This window comes from Phyllobates terribilis, unplaced genomic scaffold (assembly GCF_046119375.1).
Source record: "Phyllobates terribilis strain yellow unplaced genomic scaffold, ASM4611937v1 Scaffold_7__3_contigs__length_470593459, whole genome shotgun sequence".
Classification (NCBI taxonomy): Eukaryota; Metazoa; Chordata; class Amphibia; order Anura; family Dendrobatidae; genus Phyllobates; species Phyllobates terribilis.
In genome coordinates this window covers 440,719,024-440,744,219 of record NW_027362767.1, presented here as the reverse complement: position 1 = coordinate 440,744,219, position 25,196 = coordinate 440,719,024, and the positions used below count along the sequence as shown (strand labels likewise).

The 25,196-nt window shown below is 38.8% G+C and overlaps 1 protein-coding gene across 1 annotated transcript in view; it reads right to left on the bottom strand.

Annotated features, from left to right (window-relative positions):
- The window catches only part of KLHL4 (kelch like family member 4), a 351,644-nt gene that overhangs the window by 54,316 nt on the left and 272,132 nt on the right, over window positions 1–25,196 (bottom strand). The window contains exon 6 of the mRNA XM_073642176.1: window positions 3,030–3,216. Coding sequence (XP_073498277.1) covers window positions 3,030–3,216 — 187 coding nt within the window. The remainder of the gene's footprint in view (window positions 1–3,029; window positions 3,217–25,196) is intronic.

Here is a 25,196-nt window from a genome sequence, read left to right as displayed (position 1 = left end):
ATGCAACTCAGGATCAGTTATGTAATGTATGTACACAGTGACTGCACCAGCAGAATAGTGAGTGCAGCTCTGGGGTATAATACAGGAGGTAACTCAGGATCAGTAATATAATGTATATACACAGTGACTGTACCAGCAGAATAGTGAGTGCAGCTCTGGAGTGTAATACTGGATGTAACTCAGGATCAGTAATGTAATGTATGTACACAAGTGACTGCACCAGCAGAATAGTGAGTGCCGCTCTGGAGTATAATACAGGATGTAACTCAGGATCAGTAATGTAATGTATGTACACAGTGACTCCACCAGCAGAATAGTGAGTGCAGCTCTGGAGTATAATGCAGGATGTAACTCAGTATCAGTAATGTAATGTTTGTACAGTGCCTGTTGCTCTTCTGCTGGGTGGTGGTGCTCTCCGCCTCCCTGATATACTGTATACTCCTTATCTACCTGTACATGTGTTATTAGCTTCATTTGATCATGAATAGAGGAGCCTCAGCTCTTTACAAGTAAAATACAAGAGAGAAGCAGAAGATCATAAAGCTTCTCGTTGCATCAGGATTATCTGGAGATCAAACTGCTGCTCGATAGAAGGGTGCATTATTAATATTCATCCTGCTTGTTCGGTGGAGGGCGAGCGTCCGCCTGGAGATCTGGAATTAATTATCGGCGCCCCTCTTGCTTGTTATTCTTTGCAAGAACAAGAGATCAGAAAGTTTAACCTAAAAGGGTCATTAACATTGATAGTTTCTGGATTTTGCATTCTTCAGAGTTGGGATTAGGGGCCGTTCCTGCAGCGCTGCAGACTCGATGCCTTCACTTCTCCTGACATTTAAGAAGCTCTTAAATTGGTTTTTGACATCAAAGGGTTTGTTTTGAGGCTCGGTTGGGTGTCGGGAACGGATTGTGCTCTGGTTTGGGCTGAGGTGTGGTGGCATTTATAAATATAATTCATTGTCACCTGTGAGAGCGGCGGTTCCTCGGTGACATCTCATTGATTGTTTTCGTCTGTCTGTCACTTTGGATGAAGGTGATACCACTGGGGGGGAAATGCATCCTGCCAGGAATCGATGAGGGGGTCCGACGCCCGAGCACTTCCGTGATTGGATGATTTATTCTCTTGTCTCCTGTGGACTCTCCTAGACATTGACTTCAGAACACAACGAAGATAATCCCTGAGATCTCCAGGATGACCTCACCTGTCCTCATCTGCCCCAAGAAGAACAGATCGCAGAAATGGAGACAAATATAGAAGCAATTCTAGACCCTTCAAATGTAATCGATCAGCAGAAAATCACCCTTTGCTTTAGTCACATTTTTGTGTCAAATGTATTTCACTTTTAAAGTTTCAGACACTGCCTTTTTTTAATACAAATTAACAATTAGAAATCTGCAGTTCTTACACCGACCACTGGGGATCTTTCGGACTTCAACTTCTGTTGTTTCAGGAAATCCATATGAACATCAGCAATGATCAGACTGATTCTATCTTTTGTATTGAACCCTCTAGTGAGCCTGTGCAAAAGTCATTGAAAATAGAGGAGGAGGAGGAGGAGGTGAGCTGTGACATCAACTATTGTGAATGATGGATCCTGTGTTATCAGCTATATATAGATGAATCATCAGTCATTGTACAGGAGGAGGAGGTGAGCTGTGACATCACCTATTGTGAATGATGGATCCTGTGTTATCAGCTATATATAGATGAATCATCAGTCATTGTACAGGAGGAGGAGGTGAGCTGTGACATCACCTATTGTGAATGATGGATCCTGTGTTATCAGCTATATATAGATGAATCATCAGTCATTGTACAGGTGGAGGCGGTGAGCTGTGACATCAACTATTGTGAATGATGGATCCTGTGTTATCACCTACTGTATATATAGATGAATCATCAGTCATTGTACAGGAGGAGGAGGTGAGCTGTGACATCACCTATTGTGAATGATGGATCCTGTGTTATCAGCTATATATAGATGAATCATCAGTCATTGTACAGGAGGAGGAGGTGAGCTGTGACATCATCTATTGTGAATGCTTGATCCTGTGTTATCACCTACTGTATATATAGATGAATCATCAGTCATTGTACAGGAGGAGGAGGTGAGCTGTGACATCACCTATTGTGAATGCTGGATCCTGTGTTATCAGCTATATATAGATGAATCATCAGTCATTGTACAGGAGGAGGAGGTGAGCTGTGACATCATCTATTGTGAATGCTTGATCCTGTGTTATCACCTACTGTATATATAGATGAATCATCAGTCATTGTACAGGAGGAGGAGGTGAGCTGTGACATCACCTATTGTGAATGCTGGATCCTGTGTTATCAGCTATATATAGATGAATCATCAGTCATTGTACAGGAGGAGGAGGTGAGCTGTGACGTCATCTATTGTGAATGCTTGATCCTGTGTTATCACCTATTGTATATATAGATGAATCATCAGTCATTGTACAGGAGGAGGAGGTGAGCTGTGACATCACCTATTGTGAATGCTGGATCCTGTGTTATCAGCTATATATAGATGAATCATCAGTCATTGTACAGGAGGAGGAGGTGAGCTGTGACATCATCTATTGTGAATTCTGGATCATGTGTTATCATTCATTGTACAGGACAAGGAGGAGGTGAGCTGTGACATCACCTATTGTGAATGGTGAATCCTGTGTTATCTACTGTATATAGATGTGTTATCAGTCGTTGTACAGGAGGAGGAGGTGAGCTGTGACATCACCTATTGTGAATGGTGGATCCTGTGTTATCTACTGTATATAGATGTGTTATCAGTCATTGTACAGGAGGAGGAGGTGAGCTGTGACATCTATTGTGAATGGTGGATCCTGTGTCATCAGTTATATGTAGAGGTTTTTATCAGACAAGGAGGTTTTTTTTTTACATTATGTGCAATTTGCATCAAGCAGAATTTCACAGTTTCTATGTGTAGTCTCCATTGTTGTCACTGTGTACATTGTATCATTTACCGGAATCATAATAATTATGGATCGTTCATGAATTTTACCTTTGGTTGCGTCCATTCCACCCACCGCGTAAAGAGCCCCCACTGTGGACTTCCGGGGTTTCGTCCTTGGACTCTGCATCATGGATCTTCTTTCTGGTAAGAGATGGTATTTCATGGCTTCCATCAGAAATTTCTGACAATCCAAATCATTGGCGAACATCGGGCTGTTTTCTAGATCTGCAAGTAACTGGAGGCCAAGATTTAATTAGAAGCAAGAAATGGACAAATGTCACTCAGATCAGTGCTGGATGAAGGATTGTCTACCACAGCCTCCCGACACCTACATAGTGACCAACCCTACAAGGATTGTACTGGGTGGTAAAGGGAATGTTTCTGTTTACTGAACTCAAAAAGAGCTCCTGAAAATGTAAGGAATTAAAACTGGGACTATAAAGGAGGAGGCAGCGCTGGGTGGTAATAGAGCTGGAGTGACAGAGGCTTCAGATCTACCATAGCTCTTCAGACTCATTTGCATATCAATTGAAAGGCTGATTTCTCAGTAACAGAGGAGCGGACCGGCCATGTAAAGGTATCGCTGGACCGGTCTTTTAAAGAGCTACGTGTGAATATACAGTAAATAATTTTGGGGGGGTGAAATCCTGCTGAGTAGATTCTGCTCAAAATCCACATCAAAAACGGCTTCAAAAACTCTTTGAATAAGTTCCCTATTATTTTCAATGGAATATGGCACACTTGGTGAAGTTTTTTCAGCATTGAAAAAAAAAAGGAACAAATTTGCCCACTGAATCAAATGAAACAGGAAAAAAAATGCCGACATGACAAATTTTAAGCTTTATTTTAACATGTATTTTTCAACCCAAAAAAATCTTTGAAAAATAAGCAGTGCGAACAGGCATATAGCAGTATAAAGGAGCAAAGTATCTGTCCATGTTCTCACCGACAAACAGGCTGTATTTTTTCTGCGTCAACATACACAATAAAAATCTGCTCTGATTATTGGTTGTTTTTTTTTCTACATTTTCCCTTTTTATGCCTTTTTGATGCTGATTTGAAGCAAAAATTTTACTGAGTTTTTTTTAGTGCATACAAGTCTTTTGTCAGGCTCCTTGGAGAAGACTGTAAAGAAAAAACGCTCGAAAATGTACAGTGCAAAAGGTCTTTAAAAACACAGTCATGAATTGTCATAAATTCACATCCAATCTGTTCTAACTGTTAAATACAGCAGATTTTCTGCACACAAAAATGGAACAGAAAAAAAACCACAATATTTACAGTACATGGGAACGTGGCCTCTATTTTAATTACAGAATACATACTGCACCATTTGACCTTCTGATCATTCCTATAAAAGCCCCTGCAATAATCCAGTGCTGCTTATTACTACTTCCTTTCAATGTGAACGTTTACTCTTGAAATCAATCTTCTTTTTCTTACACAATTTGCCACTTTGTTTTTTTTCCCTTTATTATACATCACTCTAAATCCTATGGAAAGTCTTTAAATATCAAAATTCTAGTAATCTGCAGCCATCACTAGAGGGAGCCCAGGAGCTCTCTGCATACAATGTCATTGTGTTTAATGCATAAAGAGTAGACTGCAATCTGCTGCCTTGTGGTGTTTGCAAGTAACTAGAATTTTATCATTTCCTCATATAACTTTTCTTGGGATTTGTAACTACAGTGCATGTATCAACTACAAAACACTGTCATGAATGAATGGTAAAAAAATGACCAATCTTGTAAACCGTCTCTTGAGGGGGGACATGTCGGCTTCATATTGAGCATAGAAGTATGGCTTCATTATAAATTGCAAATGACAATAGAGCTAGCACTCCATTGACCCCTTTGCTCTATGACCCCACCCCCCGCCTGTGAGCAGATAATTGAAGTAGGTTATCTGATGGAGGCAGACATGGAGACCAAGTGCCAGGCTGTGAGGTGACACTTTCCTCTCCTGTGTAAATAAGTTTCCTGGCTCCAAATCCACATTTGGCCAATGATGGCAGTCAAGACGGCACTTGAGAGTCTACAGATATGGGAGACACATTTTTGGCATCATGCCGAACGCAATTCATATACTAGCATCACCGTTCGGTCGGCCTATCAGCCCTGAATTAATATCGTTCAGATGGATAACAATATATATGTCATGTTTCATACCTATGAAAAGATAAAATCATGATGGGAAATACAACATTAATATCTCCCACCTGGGACCTCCAGAGGGGCAGATAACCTTTAAGATCGGGGATCCCATAATTTTTGGAACATGAGCCACATCTCACATACCAGCCCCCATCTGAGGTCAGAAAAGGAGTGACTGGTACCTGCCATAAGCCAGATGTGACCTACAACCACTGTTCAGTGCTGAGAGATATAGATCACTGTAGGACTGCACCATTTCCTAAACTGAGCGCTCCCCTCTGCAAGATCAGCGCCACTTCTATGACATCAGTTCTAGTAACTTTCATTTGTTCATCCCTTTTGCTGATATGTGATTGTATATACTTTATTGTAACATTGTTCATATATTTTCATAAACACTGAGAAATTGTGGGATTAAATGTATAATGTTTAATAGCTTTGTTCTTCTTGTTTTATAAACAGCATCCCTGAAGCCTTGAGGTCCCACATTACCAGCAACGGGTGTCGATGTGTTGGAATCGGATGGCTAAATACGATGCGTTCGCTGGGAAGTGCCCAATAACCTGCCAAGTAGCGAAAGTAGTCTTTGCCTCGTTCATCAATCTTCTGTCAATTGGAGTCAGCGGAGTGTTGTTCATGACGAACACTATACAATATACTGTCTCACTAATCAGTACTGACTGCTGCATCTAGATATTACATGGTCTTAAAGGGCAAACTTTCTTTTAAACATTTTTTTTGACTATTGAAAGAATACAAAGAATAACCAATAAAAAAAACTTCCTATAAGTAGAATAGAGAAATGAGAAAAATGGCAGCTGCTTGCTCTGCATGTGATCACTGGACCCCATCGATAAAACCCAGAGCAGGAAATCCTAGAGACAAATTCAGATTTCGATACAGATGTCCGATCAATGCTGACTGTAGTGGAGCAATTAGGATTCTGACAATCACAGATGCAGCCGGGACCTCTGAGGCTTCACTTCTATACCCACAGGTATCCGTTACCCTAAGTACCAATCACTGCTGACAGAGGAGGTCGGTGCCCATATTATACTGGATTATTGGCAGAGGTCACAGGAGTTGTAGAGGACAGAATGTTTACTAAAGCAATTTTCCATGGAATTCACATCTTTAAGAAGATCCGGAAGTCATGTCACAAGGAAACTCAAATTCTTTCATGTAGCAATAGAAGCGTGTGTCCTGTGTTATATACAGAAGAGAACATTGTACGCTGTGATCTGCTGGTCAGAAACCACTGTCCTAAATATCACCAAACTGACCGACAGTAACCTGCCAGGAGCAAAATATGGTTATTCATCAAGTATCATAAAAGTTATATTCTTGTACATGGAGGGCAGTATTATAGTAGTTATATCCCTGTACATAGAGGACAGTATTATAGTAGCTATATTCTTGTACATAGGGGGCAGTATTATAGTAGTTATATTCTTGTACATAGGAGCAGTATTATAGTAGTTATATTCTTGTATATAGGAGCAGTATTATAGTAGTTATATTCTTGTACATAGAGGCAGTATTATAGTAGTTATATTCTTGTACATAGGGGCAGTATTATAGTAGTTATATTCTTGCACATAGGAGCAGTATTATAGTAGTTATATTCTTGTACATAGGGGCAGTATTATAGTAGTTATATTCTTGTACATAGAGGCAGTATTATAGTAGTTATATTCTTGTACATAGGGGCAGTATTATAGTAGTTATATTCTTGCACATAGGAGCAGTATTATAGTAGTTATATTCTTGTACATTGGGAGCAGTATTATAGTAGTTATATTCTTGTACATAGGGGGCAGTATTATAGTAGTTATATCCTTGTACATAGGGGGCAGTATTATAGTAGTTATATCCTTGTACATAGGGGCAGTATTATAGTAGTTATATTCTTGTACATAGGAGCAGTATTATAGTAGTTATATTCTTGTACATAGGGGGCAGTATTATAGTGGCTATATTCTGGTACATAGGAGCAGTATTATAGTAGTTATATTCTTGTATATAGGAGCAGTATTATAGTAGTTATATTCTTGCACATAGGAGCAGTATTATAGTAGTTATATTCTTGCACATAGGGGCAGTATTATAGTAGTTATATTCTTGCACATAGAGGCAGTATTATAGTAGTTATATTCTTGTACATAGGGGCAGTATTATAGTAGTTATATTCTTGCACATAGGAGCAGTATTATAGCAGTTATATTCTTGTACATTGGGAGCAGTATTATAGTAGTTATATTCTTGTACATAGGGGGCAGTATTATAGTAGTTATATCCTTGTACATAGGGGGCAGTATTATAGTAGTTATATCCTTGTACATAAGGGCAGTATTATAGTAGTTATATTCTTGTACATAGGAGCAGTATTATAGTAGTTATATTCTTGTACATAGGGAGCAGTATTATAGTAGTTATATTCTTGTACATAGGAGCAGTATTATAGTAGTTATATTCTTGTACATAGGAGCAGTATTATAGTAGTTATATTCTTGTACATAGAGGCAGTATTATAGTAGTTATATTCTTGTACATAGGTGGCAGTATTATAGTAGTTATATTCTTGTACATAGGAGCAGTATTATAGTAGTTATATTCTTGTACATAGGGAGCAGTATTATAGTAGTTATATTCTTGTACATAGGAGCAGTATTAGAGTAGTTATATTCTTGTACATAGGGGGCAGTATTATAGTAGTTATATCCTTGTACATAGGGGGCAGTATTATAGTAGTTATATCCTTGTACATAGGGGCAGTATTATAGTAGTTATATTCTTGTACATAAGAGCAGTATTATAGTAGTTATATTCTTGTACATAGGGAGCAGTATTATAGTAGTTATATTCTTGTACATAGGAGCAGTATTATAGTAGTTATATTCTTGTACATAGGAGCAGTATTATAGTAGTTATATTCTTGTACATAGAGGCAGTATTATAGTAGTTATATTCTTGTACATAGGTGGCAGTATTATAGTAGTTATATTCTTGTACATAGGAGCAGTATTATAGTAGTTATATTCTTGTACATAGGAGCAGTATTAGAGTAGTTATATTCTTGTACATAGGAGCAGTATTATAGTAGTTATATTCTTGTACATAGAGGCAGTATTATAGTAGTTATATTCTTGTACATAGGAGCAGTATTAGAGTAGTTATATTCTTGTACATAGGAGCAGTATTATAGTAGTTATATTCTTGTACATAGAGGCAGTATTATAGTAGCTATATTCTTGTACATAGGAGCAGTATTATAGTAGTTATATTCTTGTACATAGGAGCAGTATTATAGTAGTTATATTCTTGTACAAAGGAGCTGTATTATAGTAGTTATATTCTTGTACATAGGAGCTGTATTATAGTAGTTATATTCTTGTACATAGGGGGCAGTATTATAGTAGTTATATCCTTGTACATAGGGGGCAGTATTATAGTAGTTATATCCTTGTACATAGGAGCTGTATTATAGTAGTTATATTCTTGTACATAGGGGGCAGTATTATAGTAGTTATATCCTTGTACATAGGAGCAGTATTATAGTAGTTATATTCTTGTACATAGGAGCAGTATTATAGTAGTTATATTCTTCTATATAGGAGAAGTATTATAGTAGTTATATTCTTGTACATAGAGGCAGTATTATAGTAGTTATATTCTTGTACATAGGAGCAGTATTATAGTAGTTATATTCTTGTACATAGGAGCAGTATTATAGTAGTTATATTCTTGTACATTGGGAGCAGTATTATAGTAGTTATATCCTTGTACTTAGGGGGCAGTATTATAGTAGTTATATCCTTGTACATAGGGGCAGTATTATAGTAGTTATATCCTTGCACATAGGGGGCAGTATTATAGTAGTTATAGTCTTGTACATAGGAGCAGTATTATAGTAGTTATATTCTTGTATATAGGAGCAGTATTATAGTAGTTATATTCTTGTACATAGGAGCAGTATTATAGTAGTTATATTCTTGTACATAGGAGCAGTATTATAGTAGTTATATTCTTGTACATTGGGAGCAGTATTATAGTAGTTATATCCTTGTACTTAGGGGGCAGTATTATAGTAGTTATATCCTTGTACATAGGGGCAGTATTATAGTAGTTATATCCTTGCACATAGGGGGCAGTATTATAGTAGTTATAGTCTTGTACATAGGAGCAGTATTATAGTAGTTATATTCTTGTATATAGGAGCAGTATTATAGTAGTTATATTCTTGTACATAGGAGCAGTATTATAGTAGTTATATTCTTGTACATTGGGAGCAGTATTATAGTAGTTATATTCTTGTACATAGGGGGCAGTATTATAGTAGTTATATTCTTGTACATAGGAGCAGTATTATAGTAGTTATATTCTTGTACATTGGGAGCAGTATTATAGTAGTTATATCCTTGTACTTAGGGGGCAGTATTATAGTAGTTATATCCTTGTACATAGGGGCAGTATTATAGTAGTTATATCCTTGCACATAGGGGGCAGTATTATAGTAGTTATAGTCTTGTACATAGGAGCAGTATTATAGTAGTTATATTCTTGTATATAGGAGCAGTATTATAGTAGTTATATTCTTGTACATACGGGCAGTATTATAGTAGTTATATTCTTGCACATAGGAGCAGTATTATAGTAGTTATATTCTTGTACATAGAGGCAGTATTATAGTAGTTATATTCTTGTACATAGGGGCAGTATTATAGTAGTTATATTCTTGCACATAGGAGCAGTATTATAGTAGTTATATTCTTGTACATAGGGGCAGTATTATAGTAGTTATATTCTTGTACATAGAGGCAGTATTATAGTAGTTATATTCTTGTACATAGGGGCAGTATTATAGTAGTTATATTCTTGCACATAGGAGCAGTATTATAGCAGTTATATTCTTGTACATTGGGAGCAGTATTATAGTAGTTATATTCTTGTACATAGGGGGCAGTATTATAGTAGTTATATCCTTGTACATAGGGGGCAGTATTATAGTAGTTATATCCTTGTACATAGGGGCAGTATTATAGTAGTTATATTCTTGTACATAGGAGCAGTATTATAGTAGTTATATTCTTGTACATAGGGAGCAGTATTATAGTAGTTATATTCTTGTACATAGGAGCAGTATTATAGTAGTTATATTCTTGTACATAGGAGCAGTATTATAGTAGTTATATTCTTGTACATAGAGGCAGTATTATAGTAGTTATATTCTTGTACATAGGTGGCAGTATTATAGTAGTTATATTCTTGTACATAGGAGCAGTATTATAGTAGTTATATTCTTGTACATAGGGAGCAGTATTATAGTAGTTATATTCTTGTACATAGGAGCAGTATTAGAGTAGTTATATTCTTGTACATAGGAGCAGTATTATAGTAGTTATATTCTTGTACATAGAGGCAGTATTATAGTAGTTATATTCTTGTACATAGGTGGCAGTATTATAGTAGTTATATTCTTGTACATAGGAGCAGTATTATAGTAGTTATATTCTTGTACATGTTAGAACCTTGCTGTTAGGTTTTTTTTCCTTTGCTGGTCACATGACTTTGTTGGCCTATTTAATCCTGCTCCGCCCTTCTGGCTTTGCTGGACTTCATTGTATATCTACTTTCTAGCTAGCCTGTGCTCTGTATCTAACTCTGTTAGTTTGCTTGGTCTACGGACCTCTATGTTCTTTATATTTTGTTTGTTCGTCTGTCTGCTACTATTTCTGTTAGGAGGTGTCCCATATTCCTCCCAGTCCTTAGTACTTGTAGGGATTCCCTCCCCACATCTATAGGTCTTCGTACAGACTAGATTAGGACTTTAGCAGGTCTGATCGCAGGATCAGGTCCCCTGTTACATCGTAGGGATTCAGCTGAGTTCTATCGTAGGGACAGATCTCCTCTCTTTCCTTAGCTCTGGTAGCAGAACATAACAGTAAGTCCAGCCTGCAAATTCTCTAAGGAAAGATTTTTCTGTTCCATCATGGTGTCGGTTCAGGATTTGGCTCATCGCCTGCAGGGACTCTCTCTGGAGGTGGCCGAGCTCCGTCAGCACGTGAGTAACTGTCCTGGAGCACATTTCTTGGAGCCTAAGGTATGTTTGCCGGATTTATTTTTTGGTGAACACCGAGAATTTTTTTCATTTAAAAATGCTTGCTTATTGTATTTTCGTTTGAGACCTAAGTCCTCTGGGGATGAATCCCAGCGCGTAGGGTTCATAATGTCACTTTTGCGCAAAGAGCCTCAGGAGTGGGCCTTTTCTTTGCAACCTAGTGATACATGCTTCAGATCAGTGGATAGTTTTTTTTCTGCTTTAGGATTATTATATGATGATCCTGACCGTGTCGCATCAGCTGAGACTGAGTTGAGACGTCTAAAACAAGGATCGGGTAATGTGGAAAAATATTGTACACATTTTCGTCGTTGGTCCACTCAAACAGGGTGGAACGATTCTGCTCTGAAAAGTCTATTTCTTGCTGGGCTCAGTGAAAGGGTTAAAGACCTGCTAATTGCTTATCCTACACCTGAGGATTTGCAACAGGCTATGCAATTAGCTATACGGGTGGATAGAAGACTGCGTGCTAGGGTTAATGAGAGCAAATCCTCTGCTATGTCAGTTTCTGGTTATGATAATGTGTGTACTAACAGTGGTGAACCGATGGAGATTGGATCGGTGGCACCTCGCTCTCAAGAAAAAGACCGTCGTTTTTCGGAAGGCTTGTGTTTCTATTGCGGAAAATCTGGTCATTTGATTAAAGGCTGTGAGCTTCGTATGAAGAAAGAAAAAAAAATGGTCAGTCATGCCCGTATTGCCTGTTTAAATTCCAAGGGTATATTTTTAGCTGCTTCCACGATTGCTCAGGAAAAATTAATGGAATTTCGGGTGTTTGTTGATTGCGGGTCTACACTGAATGTAATTGATGGGGGATTCGTGGAAAAACTCAATTTAAAACCTGAACCTTTATCATCCCCCATTGCTGTGGTTTCTGTGGATGGTTCCCCTTTGAAGAATATTACTCTCAAGGTCAGTGAATTTCCTCTCACTATTAATGGTGTTCACCATGAGAAATTGGATTTGGTAGTGTTGAATAACTTGCCTTCTCCAGTAATATTGGGTTTGCCCTGGTTAAAATTTCACAATCCTGTACTGGATTGGTCTACCAGTGAAATTAAATCCTGGAGCCATAAATGTTATGACAAGTGTTGTAACGGGCGTATTGCAGCTTTGGATAGGGGAGAATTGCCTGTTCCTATTCAGGATTTTTGGAGAGTTTTTTCTGAGAAGGAATCGCAGGTTTTGCCTCCCCATAGAGACTATGATTGTACCATTGAATTTGTCCCTGGAGCGACTCTTCCTAAAAGTCGTTTATTTAACCTTACTATTCCTGAGAGGAGGGCTTTGGAGGAATACATACAGACAAGCTTGGCCGCCGGTCACATTAGGCCCTCTAAGTCTCCTGTGGCGGTTGGATTTTTTTTTGTAAAAAAAAAAGGACGGCGGTTTACGTCCTTGTCTGGATTTTCGTGAGATTAACAAAATTACGGTACGCAATCCTTACCCACTGCCATTGATTCCTGATCTGTTTAACCAGTTATTGGGGGCCAAGTGGTTCTCTAAAATTGACCTTAAGGGGGCATACAATCTGTTGCGCATGAAGGAGGGTGATGAATGGAAGACTGCTTTTAACACTCCTGTGGGTCATTTTGAGAATCTGGTTATGCCTTTTGGTCTTACTAATGCTCCTGCATTTTTTCAGAATCTGATTAATGACATCCTTAGACCTTTGATCGGTAAAAATGTGGTTGTGTATTTGGATGACATTTTGATTTATTCGCCAGATCTGGAGTCTCATTGGCGGAGCGTGCGTGAGGTATTACAGTTATTAATGGACAATTCACTTTTTGCTAAGCTGGAGAAATGTGAGTTCGCTGTACAGAGAATTAGTTTTTTGGGCTACATTATCTCCAGCAAAGGTTTTGAGATGGATCCGGTTAAGGTTCAGGCTGTGCAGGAATGGCCTAGGCCTATTGGTTTGAAATCGATACAGAGGTTTTTGGGTTTCGCCAATTACTACAGAAAATTCATAAAAAAATTTTCTAGTATTGTCAAACCTCTGACTGATCTCACCAGGAAAGGTGCTGATACGGTTCAGTGGTCTTCTGAGGCCATTGAAGCTTTTGTGTATCTCAAGGAGAGGTTCACCTCTGCTCCCATCCTTATGCAGCCTGATGTTACTAGGCCGTTTTTGGTTGAGGTTGATGCTTCCTCTGTGGGGGTTGGCGCAGTATTGTCTCAGGATAACGGGGATGGATTACATCCCTGTGCCTTTTTTTCAAAAAATTTTTCGGAGACTGAACTGAATTACGATATTGGTAATCGGGAATTATTGGCTATTAAACTCGCATTTGAACACTGGCGCCACTTCTTGGAAGGTGCGGAATTTCCCGTTCAGGTTCTTACGGATCATAAAAATCTGATATATCTTGATGCTGCCAAGCGCCTGAATGCCCGTCAGGCTAGGTGGGCACTGTTTTTCTCGCGGTTTAATTTCTCCGTTACTTACATCCCTGGTACTAAGAATGTTAAGGCGGATGCCTTGTCTCGCAGTTTTTCTCCCATAGTCGGTGCTGAGAAAGAGGAAAACATTTTACAAGAAGGTGTTGTGATAGCTGCTTTAGACTCCGTTTTGGAAGATGAGATTCTTAAAGCTCAGGAGAATGCCCCATCTAACACTCCTCATGGGAGGTTGTTTGTGCCTGGGACCTTTAGGAGAGATTTGTTTGTTGAGTGTCACGAATCTCGGTTGGCAGGTCATCCCGGAATCTCTGAGACCAAGAGACTGGTGGGTCGCAGTTTTTGGTGGCCTGGATGGCAGAAGGAAGTCATTAAGTGGGTGCGCCAATGTACTATATGTGCTAGATCTAAGTCCTCACATACTCCTGCTGCGGGGTTGCTTTGTCCTTTGGAGGTCCCCAGTGCTCCTTGGACACATTTGGCTATGGACTTTATTACTGACCTTCCCCCCTCTGAGGGTTTTACTGTCATCTGGGTGGTCGTGGACCGTTTTAGCAAGATGTGTCACTTGGTTCCCTTCGTCAAACTGCCCTGCGCTAAAACTCTCGCTAAGGCCTTTGTCAAGGAAATTGTCAGACTTCATGGCGTTCCTACTGACATTGTTTCTGATAGGGGTCCTCAGTTCGTGGCTCGTTTTTGGCGTGCCTTTTGTGACAGGTTGGGAATTCATTTGTCGTTTTCGTCCGGATATCATCCTGAATCTAATGGCCAGACAGAAAGGAAAAACCAGGATGTTGAGCAGTTCTTGCGTTGTTTTGTGGCAGACAATCAAGAGGGGTGGTCTGAGTTTCTGCCACTTGCCGAATTTGCTCTGAACAATCATACATCTTCTTCTGCTGGTTGTTCGCCTTTTTTTTGTTGTTCTGGGAGACATCCGTCGTTTGGGTCGTTCTCCAAGTTGGGATCTGCCGTGCCTGAGGAGGAGAATTTTTCCGGTGATTTGGAAAGAGTTTGGACGGATGTGCGTGGTAATCTTCAGGAGGCCAACAGAAAATCTAAAGACTACTTTGATAGGAAACGACAGGAGGTTTTGTTCGCTGTTGGTGACATGGTTTGGTTGTCCTCTAGGAATCTGCGGTTGAGGATTCCTTCTAAGAAATTGGGTCCCAAGTTTGTAGGGCCCTTTAAGGTGCTTCAGGTTGTCAACCAATCTGCTGTTAGGTTGGAGGTTCCTACCTCCTGGAGAATTAATCCGGTCTTTCATGTCTCTCTGTTAAAAAAAGCTGTTGTGTCGGATGGTGACGCCTCTGCCTCTGTTCCTCCGGTGGTGGAGGACGGGGAATATGAAATTTCTCGCATCCTTGACTCTAGACGGTATAGAGGTAGTTTGCAGTATCTTGTGGCCTGGAAAGGTTTCGGACCCGAGGATAACTCTTGGGTGAGGTCAGATGATGTTTCCGCGTCCAGACTTATCAGAGCGTTTCACAGGAGATTTCCTGATAAGCTTGGTCCTAGGGGATCCGGAGGATCCTCTTAGAAGGGGGGGTACTGTTAGAACCTTGCTGTTAGGTTTTTTTTCCTTTGCTGGTCACATGACTTTGTTGGCCTATTTAATCCTGCTCCGCCCTTCTGGCTTTGCTGGACTTCATTGTATATCTACTTTCTAGCTAGCCTGTGCTCTGTATCTAACTCTGTTAGTTTGCTTGGTCTACGGACCTCTATGTTCTATCTATTTTGTTTGTTCGTCTGTCTGCTACTATTTCTGTTAGGAGGTGTCCCATATTCCTCCCAGTCCTTAGTACTTGTAGGGATTCCCTCCCCACATCTATAGGTCTTCGTACAGACTAGATTAGGACTTTAGCAGGTCTGATCGCAGGATCAGGTTCCCTGTTACATCGTAGGGATTCAGCTGAGTCTCATAGTAGGGACAGATCTCCTCTCTTTCCTTAGCTTTGGTAGCAGAACATAACAGTACATAGGAGCTGTATTATAGTAGTTATATTCTTGTATATAGGAGCAGTATTATAGTAGTTATATTCTTGTACTTAGAGGCAGTATTATAGTAGTTATATTCTTGTACATAGGGGCAGTATTATAGTAGTTATATTCTTGCACATAGGAGCAGTATTATAGTAGTTATATTCTTGTACATAGGGACAGTATTATAGTAGTTATATTCTTGTACATAGAGGCAGTATTATAGTAGTTATATTCTTGTACATAGGGGCAGTATTATAGTAGTTATATTCTTGCACATAGGAGCAGTATTATAGTAGTTATATTCTTGTACATTGGGAGCAGTATTATAGTAGTTATATTCTTGTACATAGGGGGCAGTATTATAGTAGTTATATCCTTGTACATAGGGGGCAGTATTATAGTAGTTATATCCTTGTACATAGGGGCAGTATTATAGTAGTTATATTCTTGTACATAGGAGCAGTATTATAGTAGTTATATTCTTGTACATACGGGCAGTATTATAGTAGTTATATTCTTGCACATAGGAGCAGTATTATAGTAGTTATATTCTTGTACATAGAGGCAGTATTATAGTAGTTATATTCTTGCACATAGGAGCAGTATTATAGTAGTTATATTCTTGTACATAGGGGCAGTATTATAGTAGTTATATTCTTGTACATAGGGGCAGTATTATAGTAGTTATATTCTTGTACATAGAGGCAGTATTATAGTAGTTATATTCTTGTACATAGGGGCAGTATTATAGTAGTTATATTCTTGCACATAGGAGCAGTATTATAGCAGTTATATTCTTGTACATTGGGAGCAGTATTATAGTAGTTATATTCTTGTACATAGGGGGCAGTATTATAGTAGTTATATCCTTGTACATAGGGGGCAGTATTATAGTAGTTATATCCTTGTACATAGGGGCAGTATTATAGTAGTTATATTCTTGTACATAGGAGCAGTATTATAGTAGTTATATTCTTGTACATAGGGAGCAGTATTATAGTAGTTATATTCTTGTACATAGGAGCAGTATTATAGTAGTTATATTCTTGTACATAGGAGCAGTATTATAGTAGTTATATTCTTGTACATAGAGGCAGTATTATAGTAGTTATATTCTTGTACATAGGTGGCAGTATTATAGTAGTTATATTCTTGTACATAGGAGCAGTATTATAGTAGTTATATTCTTGTACATAGGGAGCAGTATTATAGTAGTTATATTCTTGTACATAGGAGCAGTATTAGAGTAGTTATATTCTTGTACATAGGAGCAGTATTATAGTAGTTATATTCTTGTACATAGAGGCAGTATTATAGTAGTTATATTCTTGTACATAGGTGGCAGTATTATAGTAGTTATATTCTTGTACATAGGAGCAGTATTATAGTAGTTATATTCTTGTACATGTTAGAACCTTGCTGTTAGGTTTTTTTTCCTTTGCTGGTCACATGACTTTGTTGGCCTATTTAATCCTGCTCCGCCCTTCTGGCTTTGCTGGACTTCATTGTATATCTACTTTCTAGCTAGCCTGTGCTCTGTATCTAACTCTGTTAGTTTGCTTGGTCTACGGACCTCTATGTTCTTTATATTTTGTTTGTTCGTCTGTCTGCTACTATTTCTGTTAGGAGGTGTCCCATATTCCTCCCAGTCCTTAGTACTTGTAGGGATTCCCTCCCCACATCTATAGGTCTTCGTACAGACTAGATTAGGACTTTAGCAGGTCTGATCGCAGGATCAGGTCCCCTGTTACATCGTAGGGATTCAGCTGAGTTCTATCGTAGGGACAGATCTCCTCTCTTTCCTTAGCTCTGGTAGCAGAACATAACAGTAAGTCCAGCCTGCAAATTCTCTAAGGAAAGATTTTTCTGTTCCATCATGGTGTCGGTTCAGGATTTGGCTCATCGCCTGCAGGGACTCTCTCTGGAGGTGGCCGAGCTCCGTCAGCACGTGAGTAACTGTCCTGGAGCACATTTCTTGGAGCCTAAGGTATGTTTGCCGGATTTATTTTTTGGTGAACACCGAGAATTTTTTTCATTTAAAAATGCTTGCTTATTGTATTTTCGTTTGAGACCTAAGTCCTCTGGGGATGAATCCCAGCGCGTAGGGTTCATAATGTCACTTTTGCGCAAAGAGCCTCAGGAGTGGGCCTTTTCTTTGCAACCTAGTGATACATGCTTCAGATCAGTGGATAGTTTTTTTTCTGCTTTAGGATTATTATATGATGATCCTGACCGTGTCGCATCAGCTGAGACTGAGTTGAGACGTCTAAAACAAGGATCGGGTAATGTGGAAAAATATTGTACACATTTTCGTCGTTGGTCCACTCAAACAGGGTGGAACGATTCTGCTCTGAAAAGTCTATTTCTTGCTGGGCTCAGTGAAAGGGTTAAAGACCTGCTAATTGCTTATCCTACACCTGAGGATTTGCAACAGGCTATGCAATTAGCTATACGGGTGGATAGAAGACTGCGTGCTAGGGTTAATGAGAGCAAATCCTCTGCTATGTCAGTTTCTGGTTATGATAATGTGTGTACTAACAGTGGTGAACCGATGGAGATTGGATCGGTGGCACCTCGCTCTCAAGAAAAAGACCGTCGTTTTTCGGAAGGCTTGTGTTTCTATTGCGGAAAATCTGGTCATTTGATTAAAGGCTGTGAGCTTCGTATGAAGAAAGAAAAAAAAATGGTCAGTCATGCCCGTATTGCCTGTTTAAATTCCAAGGGTATATTTTTAGCTGCTTCCACGATTGCTCAGGAAAAATTAATGGAATTTCGGGTGTTTGTTGATTGCGGGTCTACACTGAATGTAATTGATGGGGGATTCGTGGAAAAACTCAATTTAAAACCTGAACCTTTATCATCCCCCATTGCTGTGGTTTCTGTGGATGGTTCCCCTTTGAAGAATATTACTCTCAAGGTCAGTGAATTTCCTCTCACTATTAATGGTGTTCACCATGAGAAATTGGATTTGGTAGTGTTGAATAACTTGCCTTCTCCAGTAATATTGGGTTTGCCCTGGTTAAAATTTCACAATCCTGTACTGGATTGGTCTACCAGTGAAATTAAATCCTGGAGCCATAAATGTTATGACAAGTGTTGTAACGGGCGTATTGCAGCTTTGGATAGGGGAGAATTGCCTGTTCCTATTCAGGATTTTTGGAGAGTTTTTTCTGAGAAGGAATCGCAGGTTTTGCCTCCCCATAGAGACTATGATTGTACCATTGAATTTGTCCCTGGAGCGACTCTTCCTAAAAGTCGTTTATTTAACCTTACTATTCCTGAGAGGAGGGCTTTGGAGGAATACATACAGACAAGCTTGGCCGCCGGTCACATTAGGCCCTCTAAGTCTCCTGTGGCGGTTGGATTTTTTTTTGTAAAAAAAAAAGGACGGCGGTTTACGTCCTTGTCTGGATTTTCGTGAGATTAACAAAATTACGGTACGCAATCCTTACCCACTGCCATTGATTCCTGATCTGTTTAACCAGTTATTGGGGGCCAAGTGGTTCTCTAAAATTGACCTTAAGGGGGCATACAATCTGTTGCGCATGAAGGAGGGTGATGAATGGAAGACTGCTTTTAACACTCCTGTGGGTCATTTTGAGAATCTGGTTATGCCTTTTGGTCTTACTAATGCTCCTGCATTTTTTCAGAATCTGATTAATGACATCCTTAGACCTTTGATCGGTAAAAATGTGGTTGTGTATTTGGATGACATTTTGATTTATTCGCCAGATCTGGAGTCTCATTGGCGGAGCGTGCGTGAGGTATTACAGTTATTAATGGACAATTCACTTTTTGCTAAGCTGGAGAAATGTGAGTTCGCTGTACAGAGAATTAGTTTTTTGGGCTACATTATCTCCAGCAAAGGTTTTGAGATGGATCCGGTTAAGGTTCAGGCTGTGCAGGAATGGCCTAGGCCTATTGGTTTGAAATCGATACAGAGGTTTTTGGGTTTCGCCAATTACTACAGAAAATTCATAAAAAAATTTTCTAGTATTGTCAAACCTCTGACTGATCTCACCAGGAAAGGTGCTGATACGGTTCAGTGGTCTTCTGAGGCCATTGAAGCTTTTGTGTATCTCAAGGAGAGGTTCACCTCTGCTCCCATCCTTATGCAGCCTGATGTTACTAGGCCGTTTTTGGTTGAGGTTGATGCTTCCTCTGTGGGGGTTGGCGCAGTATTGTCTCAGGATAACGGGGATGGATTACATCCCTGTGCCTTTTTTTCAAAAAATTTTTCGGAGACTGAACTGAATTACGATATTGGTAATCGGGAATTATTGGCTATTAAACTCGCATTTGAACACTGGCGCCACTTCTTGGAAGGTGCGGAATTTCCCGTTCAGGTTCTTACGGATCATAAAAATCTGATATATCTTGATGCTGCCAAGCGCCTGAATGCCCGTCAGGCTAGGTGGGCACTGTTTTTCTCGCGGTTTAATTTCTCCGTTACTTACATCCCTGGTACTAAGAATGTTAAGGCGGATGCCTTGTCTCGCAGTTTTTCTCCCATAGTCGGTGCTGAGAAAGAGGAAAACATTTTACAAGAAGGTGTTGTGATAGCTGCTTTAGACTCCGTTTTGGAAGATGAGATTCTTAAAGCTCAGGAGAATGCCCCATCTAACACTCCTCATGGGAGGTTGTTTGTGCCTGGGACCTTTAGGAGAGATTTGTTTGTTGAGTGTCACGAATCTCGGTTGGCAGGTCATCCCGGAATCTCTGAGACCAAGAGACTGGTGGGTCGCAGTTTTTGGTGGCCTGGATGGCAGAAGGAAGTCATTAAGTGGGTGCGCCAATGTACTATATGTGCTAGATCTAAGTCCTCACATACTCCTGCTGCGGGGTTGCTTTGTCCTTTGGAGGTCCCCAGTGCTCCTTGGACACATTTGGCTATGGACTTTATTACTGACCTTCCCCCCTCTGAGGGTTTTACTGTCATCTGGGTGGTCGTGGACCGTTTTAGCAAGATGTGTCACTTGGTTCCCTTCGTCAAACTGCCCTGCGCTAAAACTCTCGCTAAGGCCTTTGTCAAGGAAATTGTCAGACTTCATGGCGTTCCTACTGACATTGTTTCTGATAGGGGTCCTCAGTTCGTGGCTCGTTTTTGGCGTGCCTTTTGTGACAGGTTGGGAATTCATTTGTCGTTTTCGTCCGGATATCATCCTGAATCTAATGGCCAGACAGAAAGGAAAAACCAGGATGTTGAGCAGTTCTTGCGTTGTTTTGTGGCAGACAATCAAGAGGGGTGGTCTGAGTTTCTGCCACTTGCCGAATTTGCTCTGAACAATCATACATCTTCTTCTGCTGGTTGTTCGCCTTTTTTTTGTTGTTCTGGGAGACATCCGTCGTTTGGGTCGTTCTCCAAGTTGGGATCTGCCGTGCCTGAGGAGGAGAATTTTTCCGGTGATTTGGAAAGAGTTTGGACGGATGTGCGTGGTAATCTTCAGGAGGCCAACAGAAAATCTAAAGACTACTTTGATAGGAAACGACAGGAGGTTTTGTTCGCTGTTGGTGACATGGTTTGGTTGTCCTCTAGGAATCTGCGGTTGAGGATTCCTTCTAAGAAATTGGGTCCCAAGTTTGTAGGGCCCTTTAAGGTGCTTCAGGTTGTCAACCAATCTGCTGTTAGGTTGGAGGTTCCTACCTCCTGGAGAATTAATCCGGTCTTTCATGTCTCTCTGTTAAAAAAAGCTGTTGTGTCGGATGGTGACGCCTCTGCCTCTGTTCCTCCGGTGGTGGAGGACGGGGAATATGAAATTTCTCGCATCCTTGACTCTAGACGGTATAGAGGTAGTTTGCAGTATCTTGTGGCCTGGAAAGGTTTCGGACCCGAGGATAACTCTTGGGTGAGGTCAGATGATGTTTCCGCGTCCAGACTTATCAGAGCGTTTCACAGGAGATTTCCTGATAAGCTTGGTCCTAGGGGATCCGGAGGATCCTCTTAGAAGGGGGGGTACTGTTAGAACCTTGCTGTTAGGTTTTTTTTCCTTTGCTGGTCACATGACTTTGTTGGCCTATTTAATCCTGCTCCGCCCTTCTGGCTTTGCTGGACTTCATTGTATATCTACTTTCTAGCTAGCCTGTGCTCTGTATCTAACTCTGTTAGTTTGCTTGGTCTACGGACCTCTATGTTCTATCTATTTTGTTTGTTCGTCTGTCTGCTACTATTTCTGTTAGGAGGTGTCCCATATTCCTCCCAGTCCTTAGTACTTGTAGGGATTCCCTCCCCACATCTATAGGTCTTCGTACAGACTAGATTAGGACTTTAGCAGGTCTGATCGCAGGATCAGGTTCCCTGTTACATCGTAGGGATTCAGCTGAGTCTCATAGTAGGGACAGATCTCCTCTCTTTCCTTAGCTTTGGTAGCAGAACATAACAGTACATAGGAGCTGTATTATAGTAGTTATATTCTTGTATATAGGAGCAGTATTATAGTAGTTATATTCTTGTACTTAGAGGCAGTATTATAGTAGTTATATTCTTGTACATAGGGGCAGTATTATAGTAGTTATATTCTTGCACATAGGAGCAGTATTATAGTAGTTATATTCTTGTACATAGGGACAGTATTATAGTAGTTATATTCTTGTACATAGAGGCAGTATTATAGTAGTTATATTCTTGTACATAGGGGCAGTATTATAGTAGTTATATTCTTGCACATAGGAGCAGTATTATAGTAGTTATATTCTTGTACATTGGGAGCAGTATTATAGTAGTTATATTCTTGTACATAGGGGGCAGTATTATAGTAGTTATATCCTTGTACATAGGGGGCAGTATTATAGTAGTTATATCCTTGTACATAGGGGCAGTATTATAGTAGTTATATTCTTGTACATAGGAGCAGTATTATAGTAGTTATATTCTTGTACATAGGGGGCAGTATTATAGTGGTTATATTCTGGTACATAGGAGCAGTATTATAGTAGTTATATTCTTGTATATAGGAGCAGTATTATAGTAGTTATATTCTTGCACATAGGAGCAGTATTATAGTAGTTATATTCTTGTACATAGGGGCAGTATTATAGTAGTTATATTCTTGTACATAGAGGCAGTATTATAGTAGTTATATTCTTGTACATAGGGGCAGTATTATACTAGTTATATTCTTGCACATAGGAGCAGTATTATAGCAGTTATATTCTTGTACATTGGGAGCAGTATTATAGTAGTTATATTCTTGTACATAGGGGGCAGTATTATAGTAGTTATATCCTTGTACATAGGGGGCAGTATTATAGTAGTTATATCCTTGTACATAGGGGCAGTATTATAGTAGTTATATTCTTGTACATAGGAGCAGTATTATAGTTGTTATATTCTTGTACATAGGAGCAGTATTATAGTAGTTATATTCTTGTACATAGGAGCAGTATTATAGTAGTTATATTCTTGTATATAGGAGCAGTATTATAGTAGTTATATTCTTGTACATAGGAGCAGTATTATAGTAGTTATATTCTTGTACATAGGAGCAGTATTATAGTAGTTATATTCTTGTACATAGGAGCAGTATTATAGTAGTTATATTCTTGTACATAGGGGGCAGTATTATAGTAGTTATATTCTTGTACATAGGGAGCAGTATTATAGTAGTTATATTCTTGTACATAGGGGGCAGTATTATAGTAGTTATATTCTTGTACATAGGGAGCAGTATTAGAGTAGTTATATTCTTGTACATAGGGGCAGTATTATAGTAGTTATATTCTTGTACATAGGAGCAGTATTACAGTAGTTATATTCTTGTACATAGGGGGCAGTATTATAGTAGTTATATTCTTGTACATAGGGGGCAGTATTATAGTATTTATATTCTTGTACATAGGAGCAGTATTATAGTAGTTATGTTCTTGTACATATGGGGCAGTATTATAGTAGTTATATTCTTGTACATTGGAGCAGTATTATAGTAGTTATATTCTTGTATATAGGGGGCAGTATTATAGTAGTTATATTCTTGTACATAGGGGGCAGTATTATAGTAGTTATATTCTTGTACGCAGGGGCAGTATTATAGTAGTTATATTCTTGTACATAGGAGCAGTATTATAGTAGTTATATTCTTGTATATAGGAGCAGCATTATAGCAGTTATATTCTTGTACATAGAGGCAGTATTATAGTAGTTATATTATTGTACATAGGGGCAGTATTATAGTAGTTATATTCTTGTACATAGGAGCAGTATTATAGTAGTTATATTCTTGTACAATGGGATCAGTATTATAGTAGTTATATTCTTGTACATAGGGGGCAGTATTATAGTAGTTATATCCTTGTACATAGGGGCAGTATTATAGTAGTTATATTCTTGTACATAGGAGCAGTATTATAGTAGTTATATTCTTGTATATAGGAGCAGTATTATAGTAGTTATATTCTTGCACATAGGAGCAGTATTATAGTAGTTATATTCTTGTACATAGGGGCAGTATTATAGTAGTTATATTCTTGTACATAGAGGCAGTATTATAGTAGTTATATTCTTGTACATAGGGGCAGTATTATAGTAGTTATATTCTTGCATATAGGAGCAGTATTATAGCAGTTATATTCTTGTACATTGGGAGCAGTATTATAGTAGTTATATTCTTGTACATAGGGGGCAGTATTATAGTAGTTATATCCTTGTACATAGGGGGCAGTATTATAGTAGTTATATCCTTGTACATAGGGGCAGTATTATAGTAGTTATATTCTTGTACATAGGAGCAGTATTATAGTAGTTATATTTTTGTATATAGGGGGCAGTATTATAGTAGTTATATCCTTGTACATAGGGGCAGTATTATAGTAGTTATATTCTTGTACATAGGAGCAGTATTATAGTTGTTATATTCTTGTACATAGGAGCAGTATTATAGTAGTTATATTCTTGTACATAGGAGCAGTATTATAGTAGTTATATTCTTGTATATAGGAGCAGTATTATAGTAGTTATATTCTTGTACATAGGAGCAGTATTATAGTAGTTATATTCTTGTACATAGGAGCAGTATTATAGTAGTTATATTCTTGTACATAGGAGCAGTATTATAGTAGTTATATTCTTGTACATAGGGGGCAGTATTATAGTAGTTATATTCTTGTACATAGGGAGCAGTATTAGAGTAGTTATATTCTTGTACATAGGGGGCAGTATTATAGTAGTTATATTCTTGTACATAGGGAGCAGTATTAGAGTAGTTATATTCTTGTACATAGGGGCAGTATTATAGTAGTTATATTCTTGTACATAGGAGCAGTATTACAGTAGTTATATTCTTGTACATAGGGGGCAGTATTATAGTAGTTATATTCTTGTACATAGGGGGCAGTATTATAGTATTTATATTCTTGTACATAGGAGCAGTATTATAGTAGTTATGTTCTTGTACATATGGGGCAGTATTATAGTAGTTATATTCTTGTACATTGGAGCAGTATTATAGTAGTTATATTCTTGTATATAGGGGGCAGTATTATAGTAGTTATATTCTTGTACATAGGGGGCAGTATTATAGTAGTTATATTCTTGTACGCAGGGGCAGTATTATAGTAGTTATATTCTTG